General features: G+C 45.3%; 1 protein-coding gene across 2 annotated transcripts in view; it reads left to right on the top strand.

The window, feature by feature from the left end:
• LOC123028845 (TRIO and F-actin binding protein) overlaps positions 1-23,837 on the top strand; it is a 66,663-nt gene that overhangs the window by 33,698 nt on the left and 9,128 nt on the right. For both annotated transcript variants that reach the window (XM_044441126.1, XM_044441127.1), the window contains 6 exons: positions 10,680-10,736; positions 13,185-13,253; positions 14,094-14,183; positions 15,432-15,541; positions 17,186-17,741; positions 18,796-18,891. In XM_044441126.1, the coding sequence (XP_044297061.1) occupies positions 10,680-10,736; positions 13,185-13,253; positions 14,094-14,183; positions 15,432-15,541; positions 17,186-17,741; positions 18,796-18,891 (978 nt within the window). The remainder of the gene's footprint in view (positions 1-10,679; positions 10,737-13,184; positions 13,254-14,093; positions 14,184-15,431; positions 15,542-17,185; positions 17,742-18,795; positions 18,892-23,837) is intronic.

Here is a 23,837-nt window from a genome sequence, read left to right as displayed (position 1 = left end):
TCATGCCCCCCGACTTGATTTTTGCCAGACTAAGCATATTGCATTCTCTTTAATCTCTTCCTGCAACGCTGTCCCTTCAGCCGTCCAAGTGTTGTTGCATTTTTGTTTCTTTATCTACAGCATCACGGTGTCCTAGAGTGAAATACTGCTGCTTGGGAACATAGCTAACTTGGAGTCTGCTTGTTCCTCCTGCAAAGTTCAAGGCACATTGAGCTTTCCTGCAGGCAGGCAGCTCTTCATACACAAACTGCACACTTTCTCCGAGTTGTGTTACTAAATGGGTGGGAGATTGCAGGACCAGATTCCCAATTCACATGGCCATGCTCCCTTCTCCAGCCCCACTGCCTTTCTCTCAACCACCAATTGTTTCCCTGCTTTTGTGCAGTTTATGCCCATTTTAAGATTGAAATGCCTCCCTTAAAGCTTTGCTGCTAACAGAGCTTCAAGCTACAATGTGCTGGCTTTTAGGAGTATTTTGCTCCCCCCACCTCCGGTCATTGGCTCAACGCACAAATGGAGTGTGGCTCCTGAAAGCTTCCTTCAAACTGAATTTGTCCCTTTGGGCTGCAGGAGCTTCTCCACCCTTCTGTCCTCGTGTTCTCCTGCAGCATCCCATCCCACTGGGTTCTTGTGGACCCTCTCTTTGGCAATGGTATGTCTGCTGTGGCTCCAGTTGGGCTTGCCATGCTCTTTCACAGGGTCGGAGCACCTGCTTTGCAGGCTGAAGTTCCAGGCTCAATCCCTGGTGTCTACATTTAAGGGGACTGGGTAGCATGCTCACCCAGGATCCTCTAGACCAACTCCCATCACCCCAACCATTGTCTGCGCTGGTTGGAATTGAAAGGGAGATGTAGCTCACAATGTTTGGATGGACCCAGGTTGGGAAGAGGCTGTAGCGATGGGCTCCTCAACCGTTTTGATCTACACAACCGTTTCTACCCGTTTGCAGAATTTGAGAACCTGTCTTGGCACCTCACAAAATTGCTCTTCTGGCAGTTGTGGCTAGTCACATAGAGATTGCTGTGAAGGTCTAGCCAACCAAAATTGAGCTAAAGAGGACTGGGGGAGAGGTAGCAAGATACAAGCAAGGCTAGAAGCTGGGAGGGGGAAGAAACATGAGCAAAAGAAGTGGAGGGAATAGCAAGATTAGAACGGAGGGGGAAACAGGAGAAGGCTTAGAGGAGAGAGAAAAGGCAAGGGTAGAAATTAGAAAGGGAGAGAAAGAAGACTACTCTAACATTTGTCAGGTGTTTTATTAACGTGTTTTCAACAGGGTAGGGAGTAGAGAGCTTCATAGCATCTTTGGAAGCACCTGTGGGTCTTTCTGGGGACCCCACTGTAGCAATTGATGTCTTGAGACCCTGCCGTGAATAGATAGAGACTAGCCTTTCCCAACTCAGTGCCCTCCAGATGCATTTGGATATGATGGTTGGGAATAATGGAGGTTGCAGTCCCACTCATATGGAAGTTGCCATGTTGGGGAAGGTGAGTGTAGAAGATGGATGTCGAGAATGCCCAAAAGGCCTGATGTGATACCATGTTTCCAAGGTAATCCCTGATGCAGTGGGGCTTTTGCTGCTTCAGTTCAATGTCTGGCCTCAGCATCAAATGCAGAAAATGTGGGGGTGCTGTGATACTCACGCTTCGTTCTGCTGCTTGCTCCCTTTTCTGCCCTGGACAGGGAGTTTCTGCAGGATGGAAGGCGCAAGTTACCCGAGTCCACAGGTTGTTTTCAGATGCCTAAAGGAGGGACACCCAGTACCAGAGAATCGGTAGAATGCAGATGCTATCACTTTGCCTGTGCATCTGGCACCTGTTCCCTTCTGGGGGGGGGGGAGAATCCCTTTGTGTGCGCAGGCGGATCAGTTGCGATTTGTGTGGGCTATTATGTTGTGTGGTCTTTTTGGGAGAACACATTAAGTAGTCCCATCCTGTGCTTTTTCTTTCTCGGTTATCTCTTTTAGAAACAGCTCCAGTTGAAGTCTTTCCCACAGTTGGGCTTTTACCAAGTGTGCTTCAACAGAGCTGTTGCCTGGTACTTTGACACCACATGGTTTCTGTAGGCATCTTGCCTACAACTGTTGCAGCTCCTTTTTTAAGATAGTTCACAGCATTAAATAATTTAGTCCTACAAGAATAGAAAATAAAAATCAAAACCTTTTGGGTAGCCTTACATTTTTAGCTATTGGGACAATCAGTAGCCTTCAGTATTTTTTTTCTACCTGCGAATAAAAAAAGAGCAGAAAACAGTGTCTCATCCCATACAGCTTGTTGTTCTTCCTCATTTAATGTTGCCTGCAAATTTGGTCTAATTTTATGTTTACTCTTTCGACTGGGGAAGTATGCCTGACACACCATGCATCTTTATTAGATAAATGTGCTCCCTTTCATTACTTTGATGTTTGTTGTGACTAGTATTACCATTGTATCTAATCTACATAACAGCCTGAACTATTTGGACTTGAAATGCCATGGAGACACTGTACATTTTGGCTGTAAAATGCAGATATACAATATGCACTACATTCCTTTGGCTCATTATGAGATCTGGGTGTAACTGGCTGGAGTTATGATGGTAGCTCATATTTCTGTAGTTGCCTAAATGCCTAGGGATTTCTTGCAAAACTCTATGTGTATTATTCTTTCTTTATGGAGAAAAAACAATGTGGACATTGGTGGTTGATCTGGAATGTAATGGTGGATTCTAGGAAGCAAAAATGAATAGGAGCAGCACAGTTTTCTAAACTTTGGTGATGTCGGATCCCTTCTTGCACATCAAATGTTAAATGTAATACATATGGGAGGGGAGGATTCTGCATTCGGAGAGGGCAAAGGTCTCTACTGTGGTCCCCATAGGCACCACGCTTGGCATCCACTAGGCTTCCTGCCTTTCCTAATTTTTATTTGTTTCTTAAGATGGTGGTGATGATCATCATTAGTTATATGCCTGCTCCTTAGGGCTCAATCACTTTTGTGTTTTGGAGCTCAAACTTCACTCCTCTTAGGTTCCCATGCAAGTTACTGTTACTTTCACCAGTTGTCTTATGGGAAGTGTGTGCTTTGTGATTGCCCATACCCACAATAGCAGCCATTTTATGAATGCACAGGTCCCATCCCTATGGCAACCATGTTATTAGATTGCCCATCACATTATCTCAAAAATCAAAATTTGCCCATTGCCTCCAAAGTTTGGGGATGCTTGAAATAGGGCTTTGATCCCAGCTGTTCTAATGAAATCAAAGCTACCATCCCAGCCAATCTGAAGAAACTGGAAAGGCTCCAGAATTGGCGTTTGGTGGATCACTGCCAGTTCCTCTGAGTTTAAAAAGCGCTCATGATTTGAGTAAAAATGGGGTACATAAAAGCCAAAACTGGATCAGGTGGAAGTCCTATCTGTTCCGGTATCCATTTTCCCAAAGCGGCTAACTAGATGCCTGTGGTAGCTCCATGAGCAGAAGGTGAGGTCAGTATCACCCTCCTGCGTATGTTCCCTAGCAACTGGAATTCAGGCATATACTACCTCTAATAGCTGGAGGTAATCTATAGCCATCTTGCCTAGTAGCCACTGATAGCCTTTTTTCCATGGATTTGTCTAATCGCTTTTAAAACTGGCCAAGTTGGGTGGCCACCATTATATATTATGGTAGCACATTCTATAGCTTGAATATGCGAAGAGGGAAGAAGAACATGTGTTTGTCTGTCTTGAATCTCCCATCATTATTTGGATGACCGGGGTTATAATACTATGAAAAGGAGCAAAGGATCACTGTATGAGCTTTGTCCACACCATACAAAACTCAATATACTCGTTCTCTCTTAGTCACCTTTGTTCTAAACTAAAAGGTACTTAATTGTATAAAATGAAATACTCACAATGATGCACATTATGCATTACAATATTTCTTTGTGTTTAAAGTACTGTTCCTTGTTTTATGTGTCCTTTAACCATGATGGTTGGTATGTAGCACTTGTCACTTCTACTAGTTGTAATCTAGATTCCTAGTAGGCTTTTTAAAGAAGCAAAATTGTTACTGGACTCAAATTCTGACAGTGTGGGGGTTTTTTTTAGGTTTAAACAACATTATTGTGGCTCTTGCTCCTCATTCCTCCTCTGCCAGCTGATGTGGTGGACAAGCAGTAGCTTTGGTCATCATGCTCCACCAGCTGTTTAGACTGTGTTTGTGTCTATCAGTTTCCAGTTGTCTGTCTGTGTTCTTGGCTTCCTGTTACCTTTAAATTCTTGGTCATTGTTGACTGAGTGAAGCAAGGCCCTTTGGCGTGAACGCAGCATTTGTTTTGTGTGTGAGTTTAAAATGTGATACCAGTTTAGAAGATTTGAAACATTGAAAAGATAATTGCTCCGGGGTGTTTGTGAGAGGAGTTGGAGGCATAGTTCTGTGCTGCCAGCACTGTCGAGAGCTAGTGTGCTGTGGCAATTACAGTGTTAGACTAGGATTTGAGAAATCTGATTCTAGGCTCCACGTTGGCCATGGCACTCACTGGGAAGAGTTTGGGTCATTTACCTACCTCACAGGGTTAATTAATTGCTGTGCGGATAAAATGGAGAGGAGGAAGATCATGTACTCCTGCTCGGGCTTCTTAGAAGAAGACACAGCATAAACATGTAACAAGTAAAATACAGAATAAGTTCAAATATAAGCTCAGTTGGTTTGCAGTCATTCAGGATGAAATTGGGGCCCTGTTTGTATACTGCTTCTCCAAGTACTTAGGCTGATGGGTGGGCACAAGGGCTCCTCAGTTGCTGCCCTCCACTAATGGGATTTTCTAACTGAAATCCACCAAGCTCCATCATCAGATCCTGAAGGTTTATTAGTTTACCTTGGCCTACAGTTGGCTCAGAACTGTATCAGGTGCTCTTGTGTGTGAATGGTACTATATGGTTTAAATCATTCATTTTTATTTTATGATTATTGCTACTTCAGTTTCATAGTTTTAACTGTTGTGTGGCACCTTAATAGGGTGACTTTAAAGCCCTCCTTATAAATATATGGTGTCTTAAATCTTAGTAATTCTTAGATACAAGCTTCCCCTCTGCTCCTCTTTTCCCAGAAGGCCAAGGAGGAAGAACTCTCAAACGTGGTGCGTTTAGCACTTTACATTCTCATCCTCCCAGGTCTTCCATTTTCAATTATTGTCATCTATCCCTCCTCTTGAAGATTCAACTCTGTCTGGCAACACACCATGAAATGCAACAAAACAATATCCAAATCCCTGAAATCCCTCCCACCCACCAGCTTTGCACCTGAGTGAAGAAATCTTCAAAACTGGATGGGATTCCTGCCAATGGCAGTCACAAAAGGCTAATCAACCCTTTTGGACTTCCATCAATGGGTTTCCTCCAGTTTTGGGCTCCCTGATGCCATCATCCTGGGGTAAATGGCAAAAATGGGGAAACTGTTGGGGACCCAGCATTCTTAACAGTGGGATCTTTGAGCTTTTTTCAGGGGACTTGTGTGTCTCTGGGCTCCCACAGACTGCAAAAAGTGTTCCTCACCTCCTTTTTCCCAAGCATTTGCAAAGCATGCTTTGCAAGTGCCCCAGTGTTCAAATCTGGCATGGACACTTGTATCTTCCCAGAAGTGTCCATGCTAAATTTGATTTTTGTAGCATTGCAACCCCTGCTGGGCCCAGTCATCTGCTGGGCACATTGGGGGCCCTGGGCAAAGGAGCCACCTGAATGCTTGTAACTTGCCTTGGCGTTGAAGCCACAGTGGTTTGCTGTGCTGTCTGAACCTGGTGCCCCCTGCCATGGGATATTTTCTTCATGACCATGAAGCCACCCCAACAATCCATGGCCACACAGGGCAGCCCACTCACTCTGTCTCATTTAGTACCTCTAAGAACACCATTTGGCAGCTGTAACCAATAAGGCAATAGGCAAGGTGAACATGCGTAGATCAAAAATCCAAAAGAGTGCACTTGTGCAACTCAAAATACAGCCAACAAAGTTTTTTTCCTTAAAACATGAGAACATTTGCACACATTTCTGGCATCATCTTTTTGTTTTGTTTTTCTAAAGGTGTCTAACCAGCAATGGTCGCTCCATTAAAGTTTGGGCATTAATGGAAGTGCTGTTACTAGTCGTGACACAGGCAGATGGCCAGGAGCAGCAGGTGGGGTGGGGTTGGTGTTCTTGCCATGCCCCTTTGCTAGCTGTCTCCTGCAGCCCATATGCGATTGCTCAGTTCAAATGACATGGCTCAGATAACATGATAACCCAGCATGGGTCCGAGAATGCCTAGAAGAAATGGCTCTCTGGGGTGGCTTGATGCCCCCAAACAAGCCATCCTGAGGGAAGGGGCTTGGTTTGGATGACACAACAACTTACCAACACTGGGCTGTTGTATAATATGAACTCTGCCCAAGATTCCAAAGAGGGAATTCCACAGCCATGGAACCCTTAGTGAAAAGGCTCTATCCTGGAAAATCTGATTTTAGTTAGGTAGTATCCACTGCCAGTGCTTCATAGAGCAGACCCATTGTAATGAATGGGTCTACTTTACATAAGACTAACACCTATTTGTTTAACTGATAAAGGACTACAGGGCAGTTTACAGTCTTAAACCAACACATCAAACCCAAGCAAAAATATACAACAATAAAAGGGACAAAGTAATACAATATTAAACATTAAAATAGTATATATACACAGTTATTTATTTATTCACTTTATAATGAATCCAAGGCAGCTTACATGCTCCTCCTCTCCTTTTTATCCTCACAACAACCCTATGATGTGGATCAGGCTGAGAACTAGTGACTGACCCAAAGTCACTTAGTAAGCTTCATGGCCCAGTGGGGACTAGATCCTGGCCTTCCTGAGTCCCATTCCAACACTCCAGCGACTATAGCACCATGAACTCTGCAGTAAAGCAATTAAGCTACAGATTAAAGTTAAATGCCTGCTTAAAGAGGGAGGTCTTAACCTGGTACATGAACATAATAGAGTTGAAGATGCCAGTAGAATTTTCCTTGGAAGGACATTTCAGAGATAGGAGGCCCATACAGAGAGAGCTCTCTTCCTTGGTAACCACCTGTTAAACCATTGCAGCCAGCAGCTCCAGAGAGGATCCTGCACAGGTCTTAGAAATCAGACAAACAATGGGAAATGGCACTCCTTCAGGTCAATGGGTCCTAAGTTGTTTCAGTGGGCAGAGAGCCGGATGGCTAAAGCTGCTTTTTAAGACTAGGGCTAGCTCATAGGATCCTTCAACTAACTTCCCCCACTGCATAATTTCAATCAACAGTACCTCTGTTTTCTTCAGTCCATTCTGTGTGTATGTAGGGCAGCTCAAGGCTGCCAAAATAGTGTGTTGAAATCCACAACCAGGCTTCTCTGATGTGCCATGAAATCTTTCCCTCTGGCTCCTATGGTGTTCATATATTTTACATGATCCTAATGGCCGCTGATCTTCCCTGTCATCTCTGCCCCCTCCACATTGCTACACTGCTCTTCTAGCATTTGGCAATCATGGAGTTAAAGCATGTGGGAGCCAAGGTCACTTGGCTCTTCTTTCCTTGAGGTTTTTCATTTCCCACCTCCTTTTTGTTGACATCCAGTCCCTGCAATCAGACCTGCCAGTGATAGGCTGGGAGTCACAGGTGTTGCAACAGGTGGCCCTCCCCTGTATCCAATCAGGTTGGTCCATTCAGGGTGAGCCGGGAGGTCTATACTTCTGCTTATTCATAAGCTTGGGTGTAACCGAAGAACCCAGCCTTTCAAGATGAAAGCAAGGGAAAGTTTCACCTAGCCAGGTGTACAGAGTAGCTTGGCATCTGGTTGTTGCTTTCCTGGAAGTATCAGAATCCCAGTGGGGCACCGAGTACCCTTCCAGGAAGTGCTGAGCTGTTCTCCAGGATACCATCTTTCCAAAGAGTATGTGGCCATTGGGACCCCTGGACCATTTACAAGTGAATGGTTCTCTTGACACAGACAGTGCTCCGGTATGGAAATGTCCCTTTGTGCTTTTCTTCTTTCCTGTTCATAGTGAGAAAGAAGCATTTGGCGACAGGAGAAGCACTAGAATGGCAGGTAACACAGAATTCTCCAACTGGGCACCCTCCAAATATATTGGGCTACATTTCTCATTACAGCTGGTGGGAATGCTGGGGATTGTAAGCTCCCATTCTGGAGGGTGTTAGGTTGGGGATGGGTGATGTAACTTAAGATGATCTGCTCAGCTTCTAAGGCTGTTTCAGGGCTTGTACTGATTGTTTTTGGAAAATCAGGAGCCCCCTTTTGGAGAATAGACCAGATAGGTACTTTAAGGCTCCATCTCCAGGCCTTATATGCAGAACTGAGGCTGCCTCCTGCTCAGTCTACCCCAAAAGCTCGCTCTCTGGGAAAGGATCCAACTCAGAGGAGTGCCTGAAATTTGTAGGGCAGGGAAGGTGAGGTAGAATAGATGAAGGAAGCATTTGCTGAGCTGGGAAGTAGCAGCAGCAGCAGCCTTGGGAGCCTCTTGGGCAACATATTAAAAAAACACAGGTTTTAAAGGATGAGAGTGAAAGGGAGAGGGGTCATCTGGATAATTATTCTGATTTCTTCCTTCTGCCCTTCATTGTCCTTTCTATCATTTATAATCCACACAATGCATCCAAATATTTAATGACTTTTGACTTGGCTTTATGTGGTGAGGAGGTCATTATGCCTGATTCTGGATTTGTGAAGCAACAGGGATGTCTTCCTATGTCAGCTGTTCTACACTGGGAGGCCAAACTGGTTGGGGTGCCTCAGTCGAGCGAGAGCGTGGCATAACTGCTTTGATTCTGAATGGCTTCCACACCTTTTATGTTGATGAGGCGCAAGGGCCTTGCCAACAGACACAGGTGCAGCTGGGGAAGGGGGCACATGTTTGAGAAGAGTGGGAGGGGCTGCTCTTGCATTTTAAAAAGGCAGTTTGTAGTCTCAAATCTGATTCATTCCATTGCTGCGGAGAGGTTACTTTAATATCTGGATATTTATTCATCTCCTTTGTAGACATGGCAAAGTTTCATGCTTCTTGCCTATGATGTGCAAATGAAAGTTGATGAAAATTCATCATTTTAAGAATGAATATATAGTATTAGATTAGTGCCTTTTAAATCACGCTCAGCTATTTTTTACCTGAATGCAAAAGGCTCCAGCCTTTCTGGGAAATTAATAAATGGATTCAGTTTCTGAAGAATAGCTCCCTCTCCTGTAAGTTAGCCCAGCCTTGGGGTTGGAGTTCCCTAGGCTTCTTGCAACCTTCTCCATTCTGGTGCCCTCCAGATGGGTTGGGCTATAACTCCTGTCTTGATCCTGCTGGCTGGGAATGATGAGAGTTGTGGTCTAACACATCTGGAGGATGCCAGGATGGAGAAAACTGACCTATGGTCTTGGTTGATGTCATTGTTTACCCCAGAATCTTCCTGTTGGAGAGTGGCCTAGGATTTCATGGACACTATGCCAATCACAAGCATGTTCCAAATTATCTCTTTCCCCAGGACACACACAGATTCAATCTGGTATCTCTTTGGACTTGTTTGCATGGTGTTCTGAAGATGGAAGAATTCATTTGACCTTTATTTAGTGAGATTTAGACTGCTGATGACCCGGACCTTCAGCAAAGATGGATGACCTATTAAAATGCTCCAGTGCAGGAGTCTGATAGATCCAAATCACAATGAACCTATGTTTAAACCCGTGGCTTTTGGGTTGTGGGTTCTTCACAGTTCTGTTCTGTGCCCCATGGTTTTTACATCGGGGGTGAGCATATGTGGTTAGCCCAGGGACACTCAGATCTTTAAGCTCTCCTAGATGTTTGAACTGCTTGTTGTTGCTTGTTTATATTTTACTGGTTTTGCGCCCAAGGGAAGGGCGATATAAATGGCTTTAAATAAATAGCATGATTCTGGAGAATTGAGAGAGTGAGTATGTGGACTGGCAGAGGGGGAGTTCCTCACAGGTCCTTCTTATCCACCTAACACAGAAATACAGCTCTTTGCCCTAGCTTAGTAGGGAAAGTAAACAAAGACATGCTACAAAACAAGAAGTGTTAAGCTGGGGAAGTGCTAGGTAGGAAAATGATCTGGGGCTCAGGGCCACTGAACCAAAAAAAGTACAAAATTTGCACGTCCTAATTTACATATGCTCTAAAGTCTCTAAAGGACCCTGTCTCCTAAAAAGGCCCATCTTTGTAAAAAGGGGGTGTGTTGACAAGGGAGACGCTGGCATTTGATTTCAAGAAACACTTGGAGGGCATAGCAGGAGCTAAAGCCCATATGGGCAAAAAACCAGCAACTCCAGGGGGTTCAGATGCAATGGATCAAGAGGACCCCTGTACCTTTATTTCAGCAAGAGTCCATGAACAGCAGGATGCTGGGACAGAAGTCCTCCCTGAGATTTGGGGTTCCAGGTAAAGATTTGGAGTTCTAGCCCTAGTAGGCTGGCTGATGACATCGCTGCTGCATTGGAAGCTGGTACCATTGGGAGGCTAATTTCAAGGCAGAGTGAGTTACTCATAAGGAGGAAGGGTTCTAACTGCCACACAAATGTCCTCTCTTGGTAGGATTCTTATTTCAGTTTATTATCATAAGACCTCCACTTTTATTACGCATGCATTATTTCAGACCACCACATTTTACGTCTTCATTTCATGTCATTCATTAAGCTTCTGTGTGATCTCTCTTTCTAGCCAGATCTTCTCAATTTCAAGAAGGGATGGATGTCCATATTGGACGAACCAGGAGAGGTAAGATGGAGACAGTGAGGCGGGTTTTTGGGAAATTTTTGAATTGAAATTGGGAAATATGAAAAATATCCTATTTAAATTAGGCTAATTTGCATAGGGTCATTGACCTTGGAGGGCACTCTTTGCATCAGAATATCAGAGATCTGGTTTAGCACGTTGAAGGTTCCATGTTACATTTTTGCCCCAATATACCACAAGTATTTGACTATTTGAGAAAAGTTAAAATGTACATAATGTAACTTGAGATCATGTAGTTGTTTCTATTAGAATACAGTGGTACCTCAGCTCACAAATGGCTCAGTTCATGATCAAATCGGGTCGCGAACACACATTTCATTAACATTTTGACTCAGGTCGTGAACTCTACATTGGGTGACGATCGCAATCGCGGCCATCTCCCCACCCGCTGAGTGGGGAGATGGCCGCGATCATGCTGGGGGCAGGGGGGAGATGGCCGAGATTGTGCCTATCTTTCCTGTAGGAGCACGCCTGTGATTGCTCCCGTCTTTCCTGCATGAGCGCATCCGCAATCTCGGTCATCTCCCCCCCCCCCAGCACGATTGTGTCCGTCTTCCCCCCCTCCGAGCGCACCCACATTCGCACCCGTCTCCCCCCCCCCCACAGTGCGCCTGTGTTCACGCCCGTCTGTTTCTCCCTCAGCACGCTGGGATGATGGGTGCTTGCAGGGATGACGGGTGCGATCCAGTCTTGCTGGGGGGGCGGGGAGATGGCCGGGCTCGTGTTTGGGGTGTGTGTGGGGGTGGGGGGGAGATGGCTGCAATCTTTGTTGTTCTTTGTCACTTTGCTTCTTCACATTTTTCTGATTAAGAAAATTCAGTAGTTACAGAACAGATTAACCTTAGTTACATTGAACCTTACTGGGAAATTTAACTTGGATCACGACCATTTTAGGTCACGACCAGAGTCCTGGAATGGATTAAGTTCGTGAGCCAAGGTACCACTGTACTTGTAAAAAAGTAAAGTCAATAACATGTACTTGGTTTACATTGTTTAGTTGAAAGAAAGAAACAAAGGTTCTGAAAACTTTTGACTGCTAATTCAGCCTTCCAGATCATGGTACCTTCCTGATATGTTGGAATACAACTCCCAGTGTCCCCTAGTCATTTTGACTGGCTAGGATTCTAGGAACTGTAGTTCAGTACATCTGAAAAGAACTAAGTTGCACAAGGCTGAGCTAATTAATTTTAGTTTCTTAAAGAACCGTTCACAATACTTGTTCAATCATTCACATTACTGACTAGGGACAATCATCTGAAAAAAATCAATTACAGCATTCATGCCTGCCTACTGTATTTACACTTATTCATTGTTCATTGTTATTCATGAACTTATGAAATGGAAAAATTTCCATAGAAAATTTTCTGCCCCTATCACCGATAAAGGAAGTAGTTTTCCTTTCTTCTACAAACTCCAACATGGTTTGTGTAAGAGCACTCCTTTTGGAACAGTAGGAATAAGCTGCCCAGAGACCCCACTTGGAGTAAGGGGGTGGCATCTCAATGTCTAAATAAATAAAGAGCTGCTTTTGACTTCATCCTTGAACATGCTGCTTTCAGGATCTTTTGTTTATCTGCAGCTGGTGGAAATCTCACTGGAAGCACAGAAAACAAACCTTTCCAGAACTGAGGCAGCCCACCTGTTCCCCTCCAGATGTGTTGGAAGGCAGCTTCCATCAACTTTAGCCAGAATGGCCAGTAGCCAGGGATCATAGGAGCTGTAGTTCCAGACATCTGGAGGGCACCAAGTCATCCACTCATCCTTGAGACTAGAACCAGCTCCCTTTGAAATTGAATGGAATGACATGGATGTTTAGCTGACAGCTTGGGAAGGGCTAATTTGCTCATAAGACTGGAAGCCTGCCTCCTGCTTTGTCCTAGCATGCTTTGTGTGCCTCGTAACCCCTGTTGCATGATGATGCAACCTGCCTGCCGGTGGTTCCCCATATTGTGTGTCTTCAACCCGACAAACAAATTTGGTTTTGGAGAAGCTCTGGAAGGAGTGGAAGGCAGAGGGGTAGCTTTTGTTGCCAGTAATAATGCCTTTGGGGAAGCATTTCAATTGTTCAGAATTTGCAGGGGTGGAAATGGGCAAATGCCAGGAAATCCCCAATTAGCATTTGAGGAAACAACAGGGGAAGGGATGTTGGGCTGTTTGGGGAGCTCTGGAGGGCCAGATTGATTCCCCAAGTAAGATTTGGTCTGCAGGCCTGCATTTCTGCACCCCTGCTATGTCCCATTGCAGAAACCAAAGGGGAGGGGTGTGTCCTAAGCAAAAATGAGGCAGTTCAAACTGGGGTTGACTTTTCCTTCCTGAGCAGAATTTTGAAAGGTCAATGAGTGCCGCAAGCTTCTGTGGATTCTTTAACATAGACCCTTCCCTTTTATTTTGCTCTTCCCTCCCTGCTCCCCTCATGGTTCCAATCTGCAGTGGACGAAGCATTGGTTTGTGCTAACAGACTCAAGCCTGAGATATTACAGGGACTCCAATGCAGAGGAGGTAAGGAGGCATCCTGACCTGCATGGTCTCTCCTGCATGGGGGTAGTCGAGCCACTGCTGTGAAAATACCTTTATTGTATTCATTCAGAGTCTGTCTTGTTCCCCCGCCTGCAAGGCAGCTCACATGGTTTCCCTCTTCATTTTATCCTCACAACAACCCTATGAGGTAGGTTAGGCTGAGTCAACATCTGGCCTGAGGTTGCCTAATGAGCTTCATGGCCAAATGGGAGCCAAAACCTGGGCCTTCCCAGTCCCAGTCTAACCATGGACCATACTAGTGCTTGTCTATTATGTATTTAATGTACTTGTATATAATGTTTCCGTACCATCCAATAGCTAAAACCCACTAGATGATTCTCACAATAGAGTGAAAACCCCAAAAATATATATTTTAAAAAATCAATAACATCAAAGAACAGATAGAGAATAAAACAGAAGCAAAACCAAGCACTGAAAAAAAATCAAGCATAAGCACTAGGGAAGTCTTTCAGGGAAGGGCATTCTACCCCCAGGCTGCTCTCTTTATTAGCCAGTGCTATGCACTGTGGAAAAAATGGCATAATTATGGCTTATTTTTTCTTTGGAAGAAAATGAGCAGAAGTGGTGTGTTTGGAACACGTGAAAGAGGGCAGGGGCAGTGATGGTATGGGCAGTACATTTTATATTGATGAAGGAAGTAGACCATGGAGTCTTTTGTGCGTTGAAAGAATTGTCTAGAGAAGTATATAAGCTTGAAAGAGGCTGGTTGGCGTAGGTGTGTGTGAGCGCAGGCTTAAATAAGTTGGGAATGGTGTTAGGCCTGAAGCCTAGCTCAAGTTGATGGTTTGGAGGTCATTTCAGGCAGATGATCTGGATGGGGAGATTGACCTACGCTCTTGCACTGATGTGACGGAATATGCCGTGCAGCGCAACTATGGCTTCCAGATACACGTGAGTGCTTAGAATCTGGAGGCATTTGGGGTGAAACAAAAATGTCGTCTGGTCTGCAGTGCTGGCACAAAAACCTGTGCAATGACTTGATATTGCTGCAATCAAAAGGCTTTGCATCCCTTCGCCATCACAATGGGAAACTCAGAGGATAAGGGGAACAGGGTACGGGTGAACATTTTTCTACAAATCATACTTATAACATTATAGCATTGAAGACTTCCCTGCATTTTTTGGGTAGGAAACAGTTTCTTTCCAGCAGGAGTAGGTAGTGTAATGGTGAGGCAAGCCACCCCCACCAACACTGCCAGGAGTCCCCCTCCTCCCGGCAGTCCGTAGGGCCAGGAAAGCCCAATGTCCCCCCTTAGCAAGCGAAACTGCACTGGACCAGCACACGGTGACCCAAGTCTTGGGGAAAAGGTACTTTATTAAACCACACCATACATGCCATCGGAACAGAAACAGGCCACGACTACAAATACACAAATGTAAGGGGAAGGGAACAGGAAAGTGGAAGTGGGATAGCAGCTTTTAGTCAAAAGAATACAGTCACAGGCGTTCGCCCCCTTGGGCCATCGCTTCTCCTTCTGCAGCTTAAGGCCTTTCCCGTTCCAGGTAGCCTGGGGCCTTCCAGCCATGTTGGACTACAGCTCCCAGTAGCTACAACCATCATGGCTACTCTTAACGTTATCAAAACTTTAGTCCAAAACATAAAGGGTACCAGGTTGCCTACCTTGATGCAAGATAGATGTCCATTTTCTCTACTCATGCTTGTAGTTTATGGAGGCAATCAACATAATTTTTCAGCAGCATGGAAGTTTTATTTTTTAAGTGGATGGGGACATAGAATAACAACCATGCTACTGTGACTTCTCTAAAAACAATAATACCCCCTTTTCGGTGAAAAAACAATGCAGATACCCCATTTTCGGGTTCAAAAGCCAGTTTCTTACTGGGCAAAGATTTAAACAAATTGTAACTGAACTTCAGATTAATACAAAATACAAAGCATTTCTAGAAGATTTCAGCATGGTTCATAAGCATTAAAATCTCATAGAATTCCAAGAGTTTTGTTTAGTTAAAGCCCAAACATTAGAAGTCCACTGATATTCCAAAAGTTTCTTGTAAGGTTTGGTGGCATGTGGCAGCTTCCATCTGCCCTATTACCTTCAGGCTTCCTTTCTCTATTGAAGCCATGGGACCTGTTTGCCTGACGTAGATGGACAAGACCATTTGGTGTTTCTTTTTCAGACTAAAGATGGTGTCTTCACGTTATCCGCAATGACATCAGGAATCCGGCGGAACTGGATTGAGGCTCTGAGGAAAAGCATACGACCTGTCAGTGTGCCGGATGTCACAAAGTACGTGCACTGGGAATTTTTGCTTTCCCTAGGTCTTCTGACAGCATGGCATTTTTGATTGGTTCCCCTGAGCCAAACATATACTCTGTTCCAAACCATCCTATGTTTCTTTTCTCTGGGTAAATTCCAATATAATTCTTACATAGAGTAGAGGCACTGAAATGAATGGGGCTTAAGGGAGCTGTGATTGAACCTGTTGATCATGTGCTGTGAGGCTGTGCCATGGCCCTTCTATTGATCCCTTGCTGTGAGGCTGGAATGCTGATTCTGTTCCCACCTTGACCGGAGCAAAATATGTAGAGCAAAGCCAAATTTTATGATGCTGTAGACTGAGAGAAGGTACTCAGCCAGAAGTGCTTTGGTGATGCACTTTAGATGGCATGCGCAAGTTCAGTCATGCAGTCCTCCTCTACATGCGTGCACTCCAAAGCCAACACATCAGTGTGAGTGACTGGGACAGAAGTGGCATATGGTGGGGTGGAAGAGTCCTGGAATGACTCACCTCTGCCAAGAGCTGACTCGGGTAGCTGTTGCCACTAGTGGCATGTAGGAGGAGCTGGTAAGTGCGGATGGTCACAAGAAGCAGGTGCTGTTGCTTTCCTTCCCTCTCTGGGGAGCTGCCAGCAGCAGTGGTTTCCTCTTGCCTGCTTGCCCGCCTGCCTGGCCAGCAGCCATGGGGACTGAGGAGTCGCTGCCGCCATACAAGCGGCCATGGAGGTCTCCTGGGAGTCCCACATGGGTCAGAGATTTAGCAGGTGTAGGGCCTTTGGACTGGTGGCCCACACCCCATGGAATGGCCTTCTGACTGAGGTCAGCCATACCTGCACAGCTTTGTTTCAGAAGTGTGCTGAAGACTTTTCAGCTAGCATTGCTGAATGATGAGTCGATTCTGTCTGTCTGTCTTTGTACATTCCTGTGCTACACAGCTCAAGCTCTCTGGACAGTTCGCAGCAAGAAAAACTATAAAAGGCAACATGATAAATACAATATATGTATGTATGCATATGTATATAATTTAATTTCAATTACATAATTGTTATTTCATACTGTGCTTCAAAAAGAAAATAATTTACAGCCACTGTTGCATTGATCTGTTTGCTTTCATAGCACCTTTTTGCATTTTGTGTATTTGTTGTCTCTCAATGTGCAGCAGTTCGTAAATTTTATCTTAACCAATGACTGGAGTGAGGACCCATTGAAGGGACTCCCCCACCCCACTCCCACACCCAGGATGGGCACCAGTGCAGAGCAACCACCTGTTTAGTGGTTAACTGGGCACCGGCATTGCAGTGCTGAACACGCAGTGCTGGTTCTGACCGTTCCTGCTGAAGTGGGCATTCTCCCGGGAGAAGGAAAGAATTCCACAGGCATCTGTTGTGCTGCTTTTTGCATCCCAAGCCTTTTCTCTCAGATGCAGCAGAACTTGAGTGTTTGGCTGCAATTCCAACTACCTGGTTCTTGTGGCCACTGCAGACTTGTTCCTCTTGCATTGCTGTGTGGTATAACGGGGTGGACGGGGCTTGGGCAGTTTCAGGGATTGGGATACGACCGTAGGGCAGGGTGAGACAACCTGCACGGCCGGCTTTCATAACGCTTGCCTGTGCTCTGCTGCTGAGTTCCAGGTGAATTTTCTTCCAATTCTAGGCTGTCTGACTGCAATAAGGAAAACTCCTTCCGCAGCTATGGATCTCAGAAAAGCCCCTTCAAGTCTGAGGAGCAACGGCCAAGCTCAGGATCTGAGGTTATAACCAGGAGCAGCGGCAGGAAAACAGATGGGCAGCGCCATGCTTTTGACTATGTTGAGCTGGCTCCCTTGCAGCAGGGCGCTTTAAATCAGGGGTCTCCACAGCGGACAAGAGGGAGCGTGAGAGCCACGGATGGAGCAGCCAAGCGTGAGGAGCTTGAGCGGGACCTGGCCTCCCGCTCGGAGGAACGGCGGAAGTGGTTTGAGTCTCCAGCCAGCGGGGTCCTGCAGACGGACGGTCCAGCAGGAGACCTCGGCAACAAGGCTGGCGGCCACGAATCTCCAGGGACCCCCCTCTCCGAGGCTCAGAGGAGTCAGCTGAGCGAAGAGATTGAGAGGAAATGGCAGGAGCTGGAGCGTCTGCCCCTGAAGGATTCCAAGCGGGTACCGCTGATGGCACTGCTGAACCAAGGCAAAGGAGGCCACGAGGATTCGAGTGAGGCGCTGGAGAAAGAGGTAGAACTAGTTGTGGAGGGAACGATGCAGTGGCGTGTTCAGAAAGAGAGGGGGCTTTTAAGAATCAAGCGTAGGGTGTGTGGGCGTCTGTCTGTCTTGTGCCTGCAGGGTGTGAGAGTGTGAGGTGCTGTGGTGTTTTACCAGTACAAATGGGTAAGAGGTTGCACAGAATTCCTAGCCTGTGCTGCTCTGACCCAGAGCATTACTGTCTCCCTTTTGGGTAAAGGCATCTCAGGAAAGAGAAGAGCCATCTGTTTGTTTGCTATGTAGAAGTCACAGGAACAAATGGTGGCATTTGCCTTTAGAGAGGAGCCTGTATTCCTCTTTCTTCCTTGATTCAACACCTTTTTGAAGGCCAGGTATGTAGAGATCACAGGAAAAGCTTGTGCTTCCGTAAGATGAGCAAAGAGGCTTGTAACACCTTAAGGACTTAACCGATTTGTTTTGGCTGAAGCTTTCATAGGCTTCTGTTTGCTTGGTCGGATGCATAAAGCGTTAACTTGCATTGGCAGATATATATATATATGCTGGCTGGGGTGAGGATAGGGGATGTAAACTGCCTTATCAGAAGGCACTGAAGTGCAGAAAGTGATGATTGCCTGAGCATTTGATGTCCACAATATGTTCTTGGGTGATAAAGAAGGCATAATTGTAATGGTGAACAATGGTGCAGGGTATCCGTGTTATCACCCAGAGCATATTGAGGCTGGAAACTGGAGAACGTGACGGAATCCGCTGCCGCATAAGAAGTGCTTTCACTGACTTCCACATGGTAGCTATAATCTTGGATTAATAATAGTAATAATAATAGTTGCTTTACAAAGTAAATGTTTAATGGGTCTGTGGTGTGGGTATTGTAGGACTATTATTAAAGACGTTAAAATGAACTTAAGTAATTTTCTGTCGACATGAATGCCCCCCAATGATTGTATGGGGGCAGGGTGCTTGCACATGTATGTTATGCTATCTGTCCCGGATGACAATGCCCTTCTTCCTCCAGCATGGTCAATCTTCTTCTTCCTCCCTCTCTGCCCTCCTCCTTTTTTGGGCACAGGTCCAAGTCCTGAGGTCCCAGCTGGAGTCCTTGCGTGCCCACAGCAAAACAAAATCTCACCAAGATGGGCATGTGCCCCACAGATACATCTCTCAGGTAATGGCGCTGCCTAACACCACGCTGTGTATCTTCTGCCCTTTTCCTGGAAGCTCTTTTGCACCCCGGGCCCCAAAATACACAATAAGTGCAGAGAAAGGCAAACCGGGGTCACACCCATGTGCTTGTACTTTGTGGATCATTGCTGCCATAGCAACCACAATCAGGCCCATCTGTAATCAATGTTAATTATATGTAGCTGCTGTATGCAAGGAACTCCCCACCAAGCTCATGGCCAAAGCTCTCAATTTTGGGGAAAGTCCTGGTCTTGAGCCCTTAGCCTTTGTAAGCATTTTAGCCTAATCATAGTTGGTTTATGCACCCACAAGAAGAATGCAAAATGTAAGTCGGAAGCAAAGAGGAGCAAGCATGGCATAATAAAAAAACTGCTACCAGATATTCTGGTGCAGACACAGTTTATAGATCTGATGCAGCCATTTTAGAAGCTTTCTTGTAATCCAGGATCCTTTTAGGTTGATGGAATGTCCTGTTTAACAGGTCTGGATGGAACTGCAGTGCTTTTATCTGGCGCTTATAGTGTCTATTTGAAAATAACCAGTTTCTCCTTTGACTAATAGGTCATCTGTCTGACTTTTTGAGCCAAACAAAAAAGCCCTAAAAGCAGCTTAGTGATTGCCTTGAGACTTCATTGGGCTTTAAGACCTAGAATTCAGCAGAAAACCCTAATAAGGCCTTTCCCTGAGCTGGGAACCCTCCAGATGCTTTGGAGAACAATTCCTAGTATTTTGGTCATGCTGGTTGGGGCTCATGAGAGCAGAAGGCCAATAACACATAGAGGGACCCACTGGGAAAAGCTGCTCTGAGCAATTTTGCAATCATGCTTTCCTCTCTTAGAGGAATTACTTACACAGCTGGGTGAGGTTTTCTCAAGTCTTGTAGTGCTGAAGTGGCTGCCAAGAGAAAATCTTCCCTCATTGATAGGCACTGTTAAGTGTTTTTATTTCAGCCTAATTCAGTCTAAATAAGGTTCCCCAACCACTTTGGACTTGTAAGATCATCTGGGAATTTGCGTAACTGCTGTGGGCACCATTACAAAATGGCTCCCATGGAGGGTGAGCCTAATAAGGACTCCTAGTTGATGGCGGGCCTTTTAAAGACCGAGTGCCAAACTGCAACTCAAAACCCACTTATTTGTCGCAAAGTTGACAACATGACAATACAACCTGAAAACCGAGGTTTTAGTTTAGAAAAAACAACTCACAGCCTGTCCAAGCAAATATGGACAGAGCCCCTGACAGAGAGGGTTCTGTGTGCCTGCTGTGGCACGCGAGCCACAGGTTCGCCACCACTGCCCTAACCCTGCCCTGGTGCACTCCCCTAACCCTTATAGAGGGGTAAAATACCATTGAAAAGAGGGCGATTTTGAAAAAGCCTTCCTTAAGTAGCTGTTCCTGCACAGCTCATCCTTTCTGTCCATTCTAAACACATTCTAAGTATCAAAATCATGCCAGGACACCTCGTTTTTCTAACCCTAATCCAGTGATGGTGAACCTTTTAGAGACCAAGTGCCCAAACTGCAACCCAAAACCCACTTATTTATCGCAAACTGCCAACACTGCAATAAAACCTGAAAACTGAGGTTTTAGTTTAGAAAAAACAACTCACAGCCAGTCCAAGCAAGTCTGTCTGTCTGTCTGTCTGTGGCAGCGCACTGACCAGCCATGCGAAAGCTCGGACGAGTCGCGGCTAATGAGTCATGGCTCGTGACTTCATCGCCTGGCACCACTACTCCTTTCCAAGCATGCGCATGGCCCCTGTGTATGCTGTTATCCGATGCTCGGCTGCTGGGGTGATGCTGGGGCAACTTGGCTCGCATGCCGACAGAGGGCTCTGCGTGCCCCCTTTGGTACGCGTGCCATAGGTTTGCCACCACTTTCCTAGGGTATGGAACGGGATTCCACGGGAGGTGGTAGAAGCCCCATTGGTGAGGGTGTTCAAGGATAGGCTGAACATGCACATGGTAAGCATGTCATGATCGGAGCCAACTGGAGCCAGGGGTCAGACTAGAAGGCTTGGGAGGCCCCTTCTAGAAGGCTTGCTCTGTTTCTGTGTTTCTAGTCGAATAATGGCTACGGCAGGGTGGAAAGGAGCAGCAAGGCTAGAGGCTGGCAGTGCAGATAGAGACAGAGAAAAGGGGAACAGCTGGAGGAAGATTGGACAGGGCAACAAAGAAATCTTTCCTTCCCTTCATTCAACAGGTGGTCAGTGGCAGGTTCAAGAACAGGAGGGAGAACCTTGTGCCCAAATATTTGTCGAAGTTCTTGTGTTTAAACAAAGCTTTTGAAGAAGACAGGGAGTGGAATCTCCACCCCCACCTCCATGACTGATTCATTAGTACTGTGATAGGGGCCCTGGCCTGAAATTGAAGTACAATGACAACAGTTGTGTGAAAAGCAAAGTAAATTAGGTTAGGTCTTGAATGAATGGTTGGAAATGTGAATAAAGCAGGTTTCATCTGAACGTTAAAGGAAAGCTCCGAATGTTAAGAGCTGTTCAGTAGTGACACAGACTGCTTGGGTAGGTGCTGGACTCTTCTTCAGTGAACATATTTAAGCAGTGATCCTAATGGTTGCATTTCTTCATTAAGATTTGCATCAAGCAAGGGGCTGGGCTAGATGATCTCCATATTTCCTGCCAACACAAAAATCCTGCGGTTCCTTTTAATCTGAAACACATGTTATGGCCATGGTCAAATACATCTTTGAGGAACTGTAGGCAGGAAGCTGGCCTGTCTAGATATGTATATCGCATCTCCACCCATCAATGTTTGCTGAAGGGGAAAGTTACTGCCACTGTGGAAACCTCATAATGCTGTTCTAACAGCAAAACATGCTTTGCTCGAGTGGCCAAATTTTCACTGGCATTCTGTTGGGCTGCCTCTCTGGCTGCTGTTGAAAAGCAGCGGGCTGGCTAATAACTAGGAGAGTTAAAATCCATTGATTGGTACTCTGGATTCCAGAGTTTTAACGTCAGTAGGTACTACAATGCTAGAAAGAAATATGGGCCAGTCCCTTCCCAGTGGCACACCTTCCATTGTGACCTATGTGGTCAATTAATGGAATCAAAATAAACAGTGCAGTATGTCACAGAACTCTGGCCTGCCTGCTTGCCAACTAAAGCTGAGCAAGGAGATTACTGACTTCATAGTTAAACTAGGACAAACTCCCATGTGTTGAGAGAAGTATGAACTAAGTTTGGGAAGAAAACGTTGCTTGTCCTATGCAAATACCCGACATGCTGAGAGTCTTTTTTAGAGCAGGGATTATAGTAGAACCAGGCATGCCAAACCTCTGGCCTGCAAGTTGAACCTGCCTTTCCTGGGACAGTCTGGCGCTTTGGGGTTTCCCCTGTCAGTGGCTTGAGTGTTTCCCAGCTTTTGCATGGTTCCCCCCCCCCCCCCCCGCCTTCTAAGAAACTGAAATGCAAGTTGGGAAAGGTTGCATAACACTATGGTTTAGCCTCATTAGAATGGATCATGGTGAGACTTAGGCTCTCAGCCCTGCTCCTGCCCACACTTGGCTGCAGGAAGGAAATCAACTGCCATTTTAGACTAACCACAGTTGCTTGTGTCATCCAAGCCTGAATTAATGCATTGTTGTTATGTTCCATCATGTTGTCTCCAGCTTATGGCAACCCTATGAATGACAGTCCTCCAAAACATTTTGTCCTTGACAGCCCTGCTCAGAAACTCAAGACTGTGGCTTCCTTTATGGAATTGATCCATGTCACAGTTGGTCTTCCTCTTCTTCTGCCTTGAACTTTTTGTCTAACATTATTATTTTCTCTAATGAGTCTTGCCTTCTCATGATGTGCCTGGAGTATGATAGCTTCAGATTCTTTCATCTTTGCTTCCAGTGAAAGTTCTGGCTTGGTTTGCTCTGGGACCCACTTGTTCATCTTTCTGCCTGTTCAGCATATTTGCAAAACTGCACCATGTTTCAAACATATCAGTTTTCTTCCTGTCTGCTTCCTTCAGTTAATTGCCATTAGTAGAAACGAGCCAACTTCATAAACAATGGTTTAAGGCTGGTTTGCTTCACCTAACTATAAGTAATATTAACTGTGTGAGGCTGCAGTTAATCTAAAATAGAAGCAAAGGCTTCTGAACTCTTCTGTGCAAGTGTGTGATGCTGGGGTTCATGGTGGCTTGTTTTCATAATGCTAAATCGGGCTCACAGAGCTGTGAAGACCTTGCCCACTTCGATCTGACAAGCGAGATGGAAGAGGGTAGGAGGAATACTGTTCTAGCGCTATTATTAATGCTGGAACAGGCATTTTGTTGGAGTTTGGGGGAAGCTTCCAAGCTGTTCCAGCCTGGACTTTAGATTGCAATGAGAGTTACTGCCCCTCAACCCTCAGCCGCCATGTCTGGGACTACTCTTTTTCCTGCTGTGAATAGACCTCAAATTGAAGTCCTGGAAGGTGCAACATATGCTGTTGGATATATTCGCATACTAAAATTTTCAGTACTAGTACATAAATTAAATTTACATAAATCAAAACCCCCACAAAAAAAATATCTCGAAACAATCAGTTTGCCATTCCCTTTTAAGGAATGATTTTCTCTGTCTCAGTTATACTCCATATTTTTAAAAAATAGTGCCCCCCCCATCAGGAGTGTGACCTTATAACTTAATCCCTGAAAACTGTATGGTTTCATGCTGCCTGTTTAATGTTATGAGAAACCTGTTACTACTTTCTGTGCTGACCTACCCTTGATATGCTGCCCCCATATATGAAACAGGGATGAACATAGTAAAGGGAAGCAAGTTGTGGGTATTTACATTGCACCATATAGGATGGTGTTTTAAAGATATCAAAACCTAGTATGGAGAAAATTGAAGGGCTTTTGTTTTCCTGTCATAACATTGAGTATACATAGTTGCCTTAAAATCTACCCCATTTGGGGTCTTCGTGGTTTTGTC

This window comes from Varanus komodoensis, unplaced genomic scaffold (assembly GCF_004798865.1).
Source record: "Varanus komodoensis strain SLA01 unplaced genomic scaffold, ASM479886v1 scaffold39, whole genome shotgun sequence".
NCBI lineage: Eukaryota > Metazoa > Chordata > Lepidosauria > Squamata > Varanidae > Varanus > Varanus komodoensis.
Note: the sequence above shows the minus strand (reverse complement) of the source record. Positions and strands in the feature narration are given on the sequence as shown.